The sequence below is a fragment of the Erpetoichthys calabaricus genome, chromosome 1, assembly GCF_900747795.2.
Source record: "Erpetoichthys calabaricus chromosome 1, fErpCal1.3, whole genome shotgun sequence".
NCBI classification, from domain to species: domain Eukaryota; kingdom Metazoa; phylum Chordata; class Cladistia; order Polypteriformes; family Polypteridae; genus Erpetoichthys; species Erpetoichthys calabaricus.
The window spans coordinates 259,279,441-259,291,705 of record NC_041394.2 but is presented as its reverse complement, the minus strand read 5'-3'; the positions used below and the strand labels follow the sequence as shown (position 1 = coordinate 259,291,705).

Below are 12,265 nucleotides of genomic sequence, written 5' to 3'. Positions count from 1 at the left end.
TTATGTTACAGCCTTATTCCAAAATGGATTAAATTCATTTTTTTCCTCAGAATTCTACACACAACACCCCATAATGACAACGTGAAAAAGGTTTACTTGAGGTTTTTGCAAATTTATTAAAAATAAAAAAACTGAGAAATCACATGTACTTAAGTATTCACAGCCTTTGCTCAATACTTTGTCGATGCACCTTTGGCAGCACTTACAGCCTCAAGTCTTTATGAATATGATGCCACAAGCTTGGCACACCTATCCTTGGCCAGTTTCGCCCATTCCTCTTTGCAGCACCTCTCAAGCTCCATCAGGTTGGATGGGAAGCGTTGGTGCACAGCCATTTTAAGATCTCTCCAGAGATGTTCAATCGGATTCAAGTCTGGCTCTGGCTGGGCCACTCAAGGACATTCACAGAGTTGTCCTGAAGCCACTCCTTTGATATCTTGGCTGTGTGCTTAGAGTCGTTGTCCTGCTGAAAGATGAACCGTCGCCCCAGTCTGAGGTCAAGAGCGCTCTGGAGAAGGTTTTCATCCAGGATGTCTCTGTACATTGCTGCAGTCATCTTTCCCTTTATCCTGACTAGTCTCCCAGTTCCTGCCACTGAAAAACATCCGCACAGCATGATCCTGCCACCACCATGCTTCACTGTAGGGATGGTATTGGCCTGGTGATGAGCGGTGTCTGGTTTCCTCCAAACGTGATGCCTGGCATTCACACCAAAGAGTTCAATCTTTGTCTCATCAGACCAGAGAATTTTCTTTCTCATGGTCTGAGAGTCCTTCAGGTGCCTTTTGGCAAACTCCAGGTGGGCTGCCATGTGCCTTTTACTAAGGAGTGGTTTCCGTCTGGCCACTCTACCATACAGGCCTGACTGGTGGATTGCTGCAGAGATGGTTGTTCTTCTGGAAGGTTCTCCTCTCTCCACAGAGGACCTCTGGAGCTCTGACAGAGTGACCATCGGGTTCTTGGTCACCTCTCTAACTAAGGCCCTTCTCCCCCGATCGATCAGTTTAGATGGCCGGCCAGCTCTAGGAAGAGTCCTGGTGGTTTCCAACTTCTCCACTTACGGATGATGGAGGCCACTGTGTTCATTGGGACCTTCAAAGCAGCAGAAATTTTTCTGTAACCTTCCCCAGATTTGTGCCTCGAGACCATCCTGTCTCGGAGGTCTACAGACAATTCCTTTCACTTCATGCTTGGTTTGTGCTCTGACATGAACTGTCAACTGTGGGACCTTATATAGACAGGTGTGTGTGCCTTTCCAAATCATGTCCAATCAGCTGAATTTACCACAGGTGGACTCCAATTAAGCTGCAGAAACATCTCAAGGATGATCAGGGGAAACAGGATGTACCTGAGCTCAATTTTGAGGTTCATGGCAAAGGCTGTGAATACTTATGTACATGTGCTTTCTCAATTTTTTTATTTTTAATAAATTTGCAAAAACCTCAAGTAAACTTTTTTCACATTGTCATTATGGGGTGTTGTGTGTAGAATTCTGAGGAAAAAAATGAATTTAATCCATTTTGGAATAAGGCTGTAACATAACAAAATGTGGAAAAAGTGATGCGCTGTGAATACTTTCCGGATGCACTGTAATATTAGGAAAAGAATATTTCCAGTCAAAAAAATCATTGCATGTGCATCAATGCAACCAGTTGAGCCACATATAAACTACATTAATTTGAGAAAGGATGTTTTACTTTAAGTGATTCAGGCCAAGCAAAGGTGGTCCCAGCATCTAGGCAGAGTGGGGTACCATTAGTAGGCAACAGCTCAAATCCTGTGATTTTTAGCAATCAGGCAGGAATAGTAAGAGCATACAGGAACAGAGGACTTTAGTGTTATCCCCTTCGCATCTGAGTATATTTGGGTCCAGTTATGGAGATCTGAGGTGGGTACCTGTACTCTTTTAAAGACAGACATATTTCATTGCTACTCAGGGGCAGCAGGGAGGCTATACAAAAAGAGTACAGATGCATTTGAGAATGAGATACGGGATGCAATAAGCCAATGTTTAAAGATGGTCACTATCTACCACAAGTAAATGAGGTTGCATTTTGCAAATAATAGATAACAACAACTCATTGTCAAGTGGAAAGAGACTTGTGAGCAAGAAGGACATGTAGAAAATGTAAACTCTCATAAAGATATAATACTCTGAGGGTAGATGAGTGTTGTATTATGTTTTGTGTATTCCAGTACTTTACCCTTACTAAATACAAACTATATCTTCAGTTCATTAAAGATATTTGTGACAACATATGTATTTACATACACAGACTCTTACATTACACAGTATATGCTATGTTAAAATTTATGAAAACGAAAGTTTACTACATTGCTTTATTCATTTATTACGTTATATGCAGGATAAATATAATTTTCCTAATTCAAAGTGCTTACCTTTGCCTTGTCTTTACCTTTTCTTCTGTGGCCAGGACTTTTCTTGGTAGAATCAACAAGCTGGGATGAGTCCGTTGGTTTTTCATCTTCTAAGTGAATGTGGTGGTTCTGTCATGAAGTTTACAATTAACATAAACTGTAATGGCTCATCATACTCTTTAGCAGAACTGTTATTATTAATTATTTTGAGTCTAAACAGGAAAGTTACAGTCAAAGCAAAGCTAACTTTATGGTTCTTAAAGCAAAAGATAACTTTATGACTACATGAATGTAGTGTAAAAAGCAAATTATAGTATGGAGTGCAATCTCTGTTCAATTGTTAAAAAGATTGTTAAAAAGTGTGTTTGACTTGCAATTTAGCACAGCCACAATTCTCATGAGAGTGTTGCTGAGAAGAAAGTTAAAAATTACTGGAAGGTGATGAATGGCAACAGACTGACTTGTAGTTCCCTAAAAGAAACTATTATTTGCTCTCGAGTATTCTAAAAAATGCTGGAGCTGTTTTTGTCTATTCATCTTACATTATAAGGCTAAGTGTTTGTGTAATCAGGCTCTCATAAGGATGTTCATGAGACTTTGTTGTAAGGAATCACCACATCTAGACTAAGACTAAGTAATGTTTTCACTGTCTTTCTAGTGAGGAATTACACTTGAGTGAATAGAAACTCCCCGTGTTCAACTTATAAAGCAATCTCCTGAACCTTGTATTATTGGTATAAATGAAAGGAAAAAGCCAAAGATTGCAAGTACAGGTTGATAAATAGTACCCTTCTTTTTCCTACAAAAAATAACCACTGACATTCTGTGTTATGTAAGTGCATATTGATTCTTTATAAATTATTTTAACATATTATTTATTTATTTAAATTTGGACGGCGTTTTCCCTCGCCCGGACGCAGGTCACCGGGGCCCACCTCTGGAGCCAGGCCTGGAGGTGGGGCTCGATGGCGAGCGCCTGGTGGCCCGGCCTGCACCCATTGGGCTCGGCCGGGCACAGCCCGAAGAGGCAACGTGAGTCCCCCTTCCCATGGGCTCACCACCTATGGGAGGGGCCAAGGAGGTCGGGTGCAGTGTAAGTTGGGTGGTGGCCGAAGGCGGGGACCTTGGCAGTCCGATCCTCGGCTACAGAAGCTGGCTCTTGGGACGTGGAATGTCACCTCTCTGAAGGGGAAGGAGCCTGAGCTTGTGCGTGAGGTTGAAAGGTTCTGGCTAGATATAGTCGGGCTCACCTCGACGCACAGCTTGGACTCTGGAACCAATCTCTTTGAGAGGGGCTGGACTCTCTACCACTCTGGAGTTGCCCCCGGTGAGAGGCGCCGAGCGGGTGTGGGTGTACTTATTGCCCCCCGACTTGCAGCCTGTACATTGGGGTTTACCCCAGTAGACGAGAGGGTAGCCTCCCTCCGCCTTCGGGTGGGGGGGACGGGTCCTAACTGTTGTTTGTGCGTATGCACCGAACAGCAGTTCGGAGTACCCACCCTTTTTGGAGTCCCTGGAGGGGGGTGCTAGAGGGCATACCATCTGGGGACTCCCTCGTACTGCTGGGAGACTTCAATGCTCATGTGGGCAATGACAGTGAGACCTGGAAGGGCGTGATTGGGAGGAATGGCCCCCCCGATCTGACCCCGAGCGGTGTTTTGTTATTGGACTTCGGTGCTCATCACGGATTGTCCATAACAAACACCATGTTCAAGCATAGGGGTGTTCATATGTGCACTTGGCACCAGGACACCCTAGGCCTCAGTTCGATGATCGACTTTGTGGTCGCGTCGTCGGACTTGCGGCCACATGTCTTGGCCACTCGGGTGAAGAGAGGGGCGGAGCTATCAACTGATCACCACCTGGTGGTGAGTTGGCTTCGATGGTGGGGGAGGATGCCGGTCAGGCCTGGTAGGCCCAAACGTGTTGTGAGGGTCTGCTGGGAACGTCTGGTAGAGCCCCCTGTCCGAAGTAGCTTCAACTCCCACCTCCGGCAGAACTTTGACCATGTCCCGAGGGAGGTGGGGGACATTGAGTCCGAATGGGCCATGTTCCGTGCCTCTATTGTTGAGGCGGCTGACCGGAGCTGTGGCAGCAATCCCCGAACCCGTTGGTGGACACCGGCGGTGAGGGATGCCGTCAAGCTGAAGAAGGAGTACTACCGGTCCCTTTTGTTCTGTGGGACTCTGGAGGCAGCTAATAGGTACCGGCAGGCCAAGCAGAATGCAGCTTCGGTGGTTGCGGAGGCAAAAACTCGGGCATGGGAGGAATTTGGGGAGGCCATGGAGAACGACTTTCGGACGGCTTCGAGGAGATTCTGGTCCACCGTCCGGCGTCTCAGGAGGGGGAAGCAGTGCAGTGTCAACACTGTATATGGTGGGGATGGTGCGCTGCTGACCTCGACTCGGGACGTTGTGGGTCGGTGGGGGGAGTACTTTGAAGACCTCCTCAATCCCAATAACATGCCTTTCAATGAGGAAGCAGAGCCTGGGGACTCGGAGGTGGGCTCCCTCATCTCTGGGACTGAGGTCACCGAGGTGGTCAAAAAACTCCTTGGTGGCAGGGCCCCAGGGGTGGATGAGATACGCCCGGAGTTCCTAAAGGCTCTGGATGTTGTAGGGCTGTCTTGGTTGACACGTCTCTACAACATCGCATGGACATCATGGACAGTGCCTCTGGATTGGCAGACCGGGGTGGTGGTCCCCCTCTTTAAGAAGGGAGATCGGAGGGTGTGTTCCAACTACAGAGGGATCACACTCCTCAGCCTCCCTGGAAAAGTCTATTCGGGGGTTCTGGAGAGGAGGGTCCGTCGGATAGTCGAACCTCGGATTCAGGAGGAACAGTGTGGTTTTTGTCCTGGTCGCGGAACAGTGGACCAGCTCTACACCCTTAGCAGGGTCCTGGAGGGTGCATGGGAGTTCGCCCAACCAGTCTACATGTGTTTTGTGGACTTGGAAAAGGCGTTCGACCGTGTCCCTCAGGGAATCCTGTGGGGGGTGCTCCGGGAGTATGGAGTACCGGACCCCCTGATAAGGACGGTTCAGTCCCTGTACAACCGGTGTCAGAGCTTGGTCCGCATTGCCGGCATTAAGTCGAACCCGTTTCCAGTGAGAGTTGGACTCCGCCAGGGCTGCCCATTTGCACCGATTCTGTCCATAACTTTTATGGACAGAATTTCTAGGCGCAGCCAGGGTGTTGAGGGGGTCCGGTTTGGTGGACTCAGGATTGGGTCACTGCTTTTTGCAGATGATGTTGTCCTGTTTGCTTCATCAGGCCGTGATCTTCAGCTCTCTCTGGATCGGTTCGCAGCTGAGTGTGAAGCGGCTGGGATGGGAATCAGCACCTCCAAATCCGAAACCATGGTCCTCAGCCGGAAAAGGGTGGAGTGCCCTCTCAAGGTTGGGTGCAAGATCCTGCCTGAAGTGGAGGAGTTCAAGTATCTTGGGGTCTTGTTCACGAGTGAGGGAAGAATGGAGCGTGAGATCGACAGGCGGATCGGTGCGGCGTCTGCAGTGATGCGGGCTCTGCATCGGTCTGTCGTGGTGAAAAAGGAGCTGAGCCATAAGGCAAAGCTCTCAATTTACCGGTCGATCTATGTTCCTACCCTCACCTATGGTCATGAGCTATGGGTAGTGACCGAAAGAACGAGATCGCGAATACAAGCGGCTGAAATGAGTTTCCTCCGCAGGGTGTCTGGGCTCTCCCTTAAAGATAGGGTGAGAAGCTCAGTCATCCGGGAGGGGCTCAGAGTAGAGCCGCTGCTCCTCCGCATCGAGAGGAGTCAGATGAGGTGGCTCGGGCATCTGATCAGGATGCCTCCTGGACGCCTCCCTGGTGAGGTGTTCCGGGCACGTCCAACCGGAAGGAGGCCCCGGGGAAGACCCAGGACACGCTGGAGGGACTATGTCTCCCAGCTGGCCTGGGAACGCCTCGGGATTCTCCCGGAAGAGCTAGAAGAAGTGGCCGGGGAGAGGGAAGTCTGGGCATCTCTGCTCAAGCTGTCTGCCCCCGCGACCCGACCTCGGATAAGCGGAAGAGGATGGATGGATGGATATTATTTATTTAGTTATATACAACTATTTCTAGCTTGCTGCTTTGTTTTTGTCTTGTAACCCTTCATTTAAATTGTGTAAAGTTCTTTGAGCTACATTCCTTGTATGAAAATGAGCTATAGAAATAAAAATGTTGTTGGTGGTGGTGTTCCTCTACCTCTTTCGAGGTCTTTAAGTATATTATTCAACAAGGTGAAAAAACTATGTGAATTCAATAAATAATATGTGTAAATAAGTTTAAGTACAGTAGTTTACATTACATTGTGCAAATGTTTTTAGTATAATTGACTAAATAAAGGCAAAAACCAAATTGACATTTTTTAAGAAATAAATACTCTAGTAAGAAGACTTATTGTATTTAATAGGAGCTGTTTCAGTCTTCTTTACCATACTCCTGAAGCATAAATGCATCTCTGCAAAATGTCCTTTTAAATTTCACTGAGTACAGTATATTTGTTTTCTTCCAATTTCTTATTTAAGGCAATGAATGAATGTTGGCAAATGGGGTTTATGTTACCTTTTCCAAATCATCTTTTTCTGCAGTTATTTCAGATGAGAACTTCACCCCTTCATTGTCCCATTCTTCGTCAATCCCTTCATGATCATCCTCTTCATGTTCTGTCACAGTAACATTTTCCAACTCCACAGTTCCTGTGTAAGTTTCTAAAGTGCCTGTTGGTAAACTCTGCAATATGAGGTCTTTTTCTGATAATTTATCAGTAGCAGGATCAACATTAGAGGATAAAGTCCACTCTGTGCCAGTATGCTGGATTCCCTAAAGGCAAAAAAAGAAATGAAAATAAGTTTATACTATTTGAGGCTATAAAGATTTGCACTATTATATTCTGTACCTGTACATGTATTTTTAAATTTAAAAAATTCTTAGTCATCTTACATAAGCACAAATATCATTTTTGTTGACCTTCAATGAATAGCCTATCCAAATTTTAAAGGGTTACTTCAAAATGGAATGAACTTATTTTATTTGCCTTCTTTATTTAACCAGGTTACAGCACAGGGTTTTAAAAATATTCTGCACATCAAAATATTAATTTCTTACAGTTACAAAGGGTTGGGCAGTAGCAGGAATCATTTCCTGTATTTCAGCATCTAAGTCTTCTTCAATTACTTCAATTTCCGTCAGAGGCTCACTAGACACTTCATATTTCAAAGAACTCTGCACAGAAAGTAAACATCCAGTATTAATTTAGAATATTACTGCAGTGAGATAAATTAGATTAAAGCTGTAGTTTGGAAAAAGATGAAATCATGTTTTAATGTCCACAAAGTAAAGCAAGATGTGTTGTATCCTATATGGTGTTTCTGCAGAAAAAATGTCAGCTTCATAAAGTTTATATGCTAAGTATATATATATATATATATATATATATATATATATATATATATATATATATATATATATATATATGGAAGAGAAGGTCTGTGATACGGTTTGCATATTTGCAGCTGGAGATCCACAAAGGGAGAAAAAATGAATCACATATCATAAAGTAGTTTTTATTCCTACTGTACTGTATATAATAACCCAGGTCTGTAAGCATTATATTATTATTGTATTTGGACAACGGAGCATCAGTAGTTGATTTAAAGTCTAAAGAACATAAAAAATTAAGTTGAACATTCTGTTCTAACATAACATATTTATTATATCTTTGCAATAAAGTATAACTTTTTTAAAAATCAATACCTGAAGGGGTGTACAAAAAGGGAAACTCAAAGTTGAAATGAATACTACAAAACAGGCTTGACACCCTGACTATCAAGTGGGGTGGTTAGCCCACTTCCCCATTACAGTAACATGCAAAAGCTGCTACTTTTCACCTTTCAGCTCCCTCTAATCTCTTCAGGAGCATGCCAACATTTCCAACTGTTTACCTTAAACTTTCTATAATGCTAGGGATAAAAGACATGTTTCTAATGTCATATATAACCACATTCACTGGCATCAACAAAGCCATTTTTGTTCAACCCTTTGGAAATTTCTTTTGACATGTTCATCAGCACACTGACAAACTGTCTTTCCTGATCAGACTGGTACAGACTTTTGGTAACATGTTACTTGTTGATGGTCTTCTCACCATCCTGTTCTTCCTCTCTCCCATTTTGACTTGCACTCATCTTCTTACACTCCCACTATGCTGTTTCAAGTTTACCACATGGAAACAAAAGTTGTTAACGGACATACAGTACATTCATTAAGAAAAACCACTTTAAAAGATATCTTCATAAAGGTTGACATTTTATGAGGAAAAAAAATTGGGGTATTAAATAAATTGGTGATGTACAACTTAAGATACTTAAAGTATTTTAAGGCCTATATTTCAATTTGCATTTTCATGCCTATTTTGTGCTTGTTTTTCACTGTGGGTCACATATGGTGAGTGAATGTTGAAAGTAACTTTATTTGCATTAAATTGTTTGCATTTAGTTATTTATTCATGTTATTTACATTGATGTAATTTTAAAGTCCAAGTCCTTGTGAAAAGTTCTTCATTAAAATGCATGTAAGTACAGTATGTACAGTATTTTCCTGTTTTGATGTGAGGCAAAAACTTGTAGAGATGTTTTAAAAAATAATTGCTGTTTAAAAAAATTTTTTGTATATTATTTTACAATGATGTATATGTGGAACAACGGTGACATGTGTTTGATGTTTCCGCCTTTAAACAGTGTCATTTGCCCAACCTGTTTTCTTCGGGGATAAGTTAGTTACATTTTCTTATTTTCACTATCTCTGGTAGATGGTGTGTACTTGTAAACATTAAAACTGTCCTGTTTGCAGCTTATTGTTATTTTACTATTTAACTTTTCTGCATTGTTTCAGAGAATACGGTTTTCAAACAACAGTGTATCTGATTAAGTGTTACATAGGTAAACTCAGCTATGAAATTATAGCTCTTAAAGTTTTAGAATAATGAATAAAACAGGACCATCAAGACAGTAAAATTCACTATGAAACAACATTTATTTATTCTATAAATATAATGCATTAATACAAATAGCCACTTACAGTATAATCAGTGGTCTGCTTGTAAACCTGTTTTTTTCTCTCAGATTTAGCTTTTTTAGAGCTTGTGAGCTGTTGAAGAATTTCTTCCATTCCCTCCTGTAGAAGCTTGTTAACCAGGCCTCTGAGAAGAGATAACTGCAAAAAGAAAAGTAATTTAGCACAAGCATCAAAATATTCAGTGCTTGTTAAATTCAGTGTATCACTTACATGGCAAAAACAACCTACCTTAATACCATAGGCTTCAAACATTTTTTCTATATCCTGGATTTAAACAGAAGAACAAATACATAAATACTATGAATGACATAAGTTTGAATAAAATAAAAATGAAAATTAAATCTAACATGCAGAAAATACACCGCATTGTGTTAACCATTTCATACACATATTAGCTGTTTTTAATGTGGTAATTTATACAACAGCAAACTGTCACACCTGATTTTACTTTGCAGCTTTTTTTCTAGCATCGTACATTTCTTTACATACTGTATTACAATGGCATGTGCATTAAGTGATCTGGTAAGTGATATTGTCAGAAGTGACCACACTACCTCATTACTTTATACACGTAATTTTTATTACTTTTTTATTTCATATACAGTATATTCCCCTAGAGGAATATTTAGAGCTTTATATTAATATTAAAAACAGGAATAATTTACTGAAATAATTTACTAAAATAGTAAAAGATTAGGACATACTGGCAGTGGCCATAATATAATCCCAATACGGATGAATGTGGAATGGAGAGGTTTTCAAGGCAAGAAAAGATTCACTGGCATAATGAACACCACTTTTATAAGTTACTTCTTGCTGCATAAATCATGAACGCCCTTGTATAGGTGTGAATGGAATACAACATAAATTATGCTAGCGCTTAAGTTTAAAATTACCTTCATTTCAATTGCTTTTCCAGAACCAGGATCACCCTGTAAATATTTTCAGAAATAAGTTTTTTTTTTTTAAATAACTATAAAATAAAAATACCAGCAATAAAATAAATCCCCTATGCCTGTTAATAGTTACAGTATCTATGGCTCTAGTCCTTAACAATACATGCATGGATGGTTGAATGGTTGGATAATACTCATTTACTGTATATTTATAGAGCCATTTAGTGGCCACTGTAACCCAGAATTACAGCCAACAAAGCAGACAATTGATGTGATTTATTCAGCCCAAACAGAAGAAAGTTACTTTTGCAGGGAGGGCACAATGTACAAAAGGAAACCAAGATAAAATTAAACAGTGCAGGCCCATTTGATTATGCACAAAGGCTTTATCTCTGTTTGCAGGTTGAGGTCAAATTTTCCTGTATATCCTATAATATATAACTCACCAGAACACTCAATTCCCACCTTACTCTATCCTTTTTTCTCTCCCCTCTGTGGCTACTATTTCCCTGCCTGTGAGTGTTCAACCACATCACATCCAGACTGTAGTTTCAAATCATAAAAGGCTCATGAAACATCAGCAGGGTTACAATTTTGAAATAAGGGTCGATCCTACACTATAAAACTCCAGTATCACTAGCTCATATTACCACCTCCAGGACTCTACAGGAACAATTTCACTTACCCTCTGCTCGGCTTGTCCGTGTCAGCAGTGAATCATTAGTTAATATTTAATCTTTCCTCCTTCCCTCTTGCATGCTGGAGGAATCTTGGAGAAGTGTCATTTTTACATTAATGGTCAGTGGGGCACTTATTTATCTGATGTCATGCAAAATAAGTAATAAGCTTCCCTTGGTAATTTACCTTATTTTTAACTTCTCAAGCTTCTATCATATGCTTAATACTTACCTAGAAAAATACCACTTGTTCTGTTATGTGAAAGTTTCTTTATACTAGGTGCAGCAAGCCTTTTTCCACCTCATGCAGCTTGCTCTACTGTCCCTGTCATGTTTTAAGTTTACCCGCTGGCGTACGTGCAGCTTTCCAGTTTTATGATGGGGCTGGAGGGCTACAGCTCCTAATTCTACTGCCATTTACTCCCTCAAAGGTAGTCAAAGTAATATGGAAAGGTAGGAAAGGAGATCATTATGAAGAATGAATCGGGCATAAGACATTACAGTGATCAGCATGAATATGGGCTGAATAGAGTCTTGATTTTCATATACTAGTGAAGAGAACTGCCTGATGGCACTAAATTTGAAAAATCCAACAAAGAAGTCTTATGTGTGGTCCATTTACATTTACATTTATTATTTACCAGATGTTTATGTCCAAAGTGACCTACAGATTAGGTCATTGAGTAAAACATCAGTTAGGTGTCTGTTTTGAATCAAGAGTTACAAGACTAGGTTACAAAAATTGACCAAAACAAGTGAAAAGTGCTCTAGGTAAGCAGCCATTAAACAAATTCACACAGAGGAACAGTTAACCTACAAATGAACCTAACATCAAAACCATGCTCCTTCCACTTTTTGGAAAATAATCCAGCAGTGTGATACATGGTCATAGTGCAAAATTAACACATATGTAGCAAATTCTTTTTAGTTTGTTTGCACTGTCCATCAAAAACCTGGTAGCCCTAAACTTTTTTGTTCAAGTCATGCTGTGCATTTAGTCTATGTGTTTTATTTGTGTTATTGTGGCCTCAAAGGTCTTCAGTTTCAATGCTGTTTCAATTTAGGTAGTTCATAACTAATATATTATCCTGGGCTTCATTTAAATCTGTATTGCTATATTTAGTCAGATCATGATAATGTCCAAAGTGAATCATAATGATACATTTTATCTGCTAATTAAGGTAGAACAGGAACTAGCATCCCATTATAGGATGTGAATGGTATGTGATCTTG

General features: G+C 41.2%; 1 protein-coding gene across 1 annotated transcript in view; it reads right to left on the bottom strand.

The window, feature by feature from the left end:
• The window catches only part of col7a1l (collagen type VII alpha 1-like), a 548,766-nt gene that overhangs the window by 194,081 nt on the left and 342,420 nt on the right, over positions 1 to 12,265 (bottom strand). Inside the window, exons 68-73 of the mRNA XM_051929632.1 lie at positions 10,356 to 10,391; positions 9,688 to 9,723; positions 9,463 to 9,597; positions 7,492 to 7,608; positions 6,949 to 7,206; positions 2,401 to 2,508 (exon numbers count right to left, since the gene is read on the bottom strand). Of these exons, the coding sequence (XP_051785592.1) occupies positions 2,401 to 2,508; positions 6,949 to 7,206; positions 7,492 to 7,608; positions 9,463 to 9,597; positions 9,688 to 9,723; positions 10,356 to 10,391 (690 nt within the window). The remainder of the gene's footprint in view (positions 1 to 2,400; positions 2,509 to 6,948; positions 7,207 to 7,491; positions 7,609 to 9,462; positions 9,598 to 9,687; positions 9,724 to 10,355; positions 10,392 to 12,265) is intronic.